At 45.1% G+C, this 1,134-nt stretch overlaps 1 pseudogene across 1 annotated transcript in view; it reads right to left on the bottom strand.

The window, feature by feature from the left end:
* Positions 1-36: 36 nt before the first annotated feature.
* Positions 37-1,134, bottom strand: part of TEOVI_000790300:pseudogene — a 1,391-nt pseudogene continuing 293 nt past the window's right edge. The window contains 3 exon segments of the mRNA in view: positions 37-120; positions 122-397; positions 399-1,134. The exon segment at positions 399-1,134 is cut by the window's right edge and continues 293 nt beyond it. Of these exon segments, the coding sequence occupies positions 37-120; positions 122-397; positions 399-1,134 (1,096 nt within the window).

The raw sequence follows: 1,134 nt of genomic DNA, 5'->3' as shown, positions 1-1,134 counted from the left end.
TTAATGTTTGCTACAATATGATTTTCCAATAAGTTTTTATGCTATAAGCAAAAATGACAGGAACAGAGAAATATTCATCGAAGCAGAAATGCCAACTGCGCCGTCACAAGCTCCCTCATCCCCATGTACAGTCTTCTTTACAGTCTTCCTGCTGTATTGCATTGCAATTTCCTCCTTGTCGTGCCATCATCCACTGAAGTGCTTTAGGCTATTTCCGCATTTGAGTTTCATCAAATTTCTCCGTGTCTTTCCTTGCATCTGATTTGCACTCCTCTTGGCCCTCACCTCCGCAGGCCTGGCCGTTGATTCCGCTCTCGTCTGTCTTTGGTTGCTTTTCCTGTGTTGTCGCTCTTTGACCTTTCAGATATATCAGCACCCTGTGGGCGTGGTTGTTTTTTAGCTGCATCAAGGAATGTTTCAGTTACAAATCCTGCGCCCGTGTGGTATGTCACATTCTTTGTTGTCAGAATTATTATGAAGTCATTGGTGAAGTTTTGCTTGTCCCCTCCGTAAAGTTTTTTTAGTTGAAACTCGATTTCATCGTTGATCGGCGCTTTACAGGTTGCTGCATGAATGAAGCTTTTGAACGCCACTCGGACTGCGGTTGTGTTTGCCAATATGGCAGGCGTTAGGCTCGATTCGTTTATGATATGGGGATCGGACTTTTTAATATAGTTGCATAACTTGTTGATCAGCAAGTCGTTTTTCTTTTCTGATTTCATCTTGGCGTTTTCTAGAAAAGCACAATTTTCGCTCGCATTGTCGCTAGCAGATATCTTAATCGGCGCTACTGTGCTGCTAATATCACTTTCTTTCGTTGATGCTACAAATTAAGCATAATAGCCGCTGCTTATCACAGCCTTGCAGCCTTCGGCTTTAACTTTTGTATCTTCCCACGGCGAAAGCCCTTGCACGTTAACTGAGTGCTCTAACGCCAGCGGCCTTAGCTTGCTGGTGTCTAACAGTTTGAGGTGAGTCGCTCTCCTTCAATTTACGGCAATTGATTCTGGATGGTTGGCATCATTGCATTGTCGCCCGCAGTCGCCTTCGTCGCTTAAGGTCGGTGTTTCCTTGTGTGAACATGGTGAGATGGCGCCTTGTAGGTTAGTGACTTGTCCCGCCCCTGACTGTCCC

The sequence above is a fragment of the Trypanosoma equiperdum genome (genome assembly GCF_001457755.1).
Source record: "Trypanosoma equiperdum strain OVI genome assembly, contig: ctg_1394, whole genome shotgun sequence".
NCBI classification, from domain to species: domain Eukaryota; phylum Euglenozoa; class Kinetoplastea; order Trypanosomatida; family Trypanosomatidae; genus Trypanosoma; species Trypanosoma equiperdum.
This window is presented reverse-complemented; position numbering and strand designations above follow the sequence as displayed.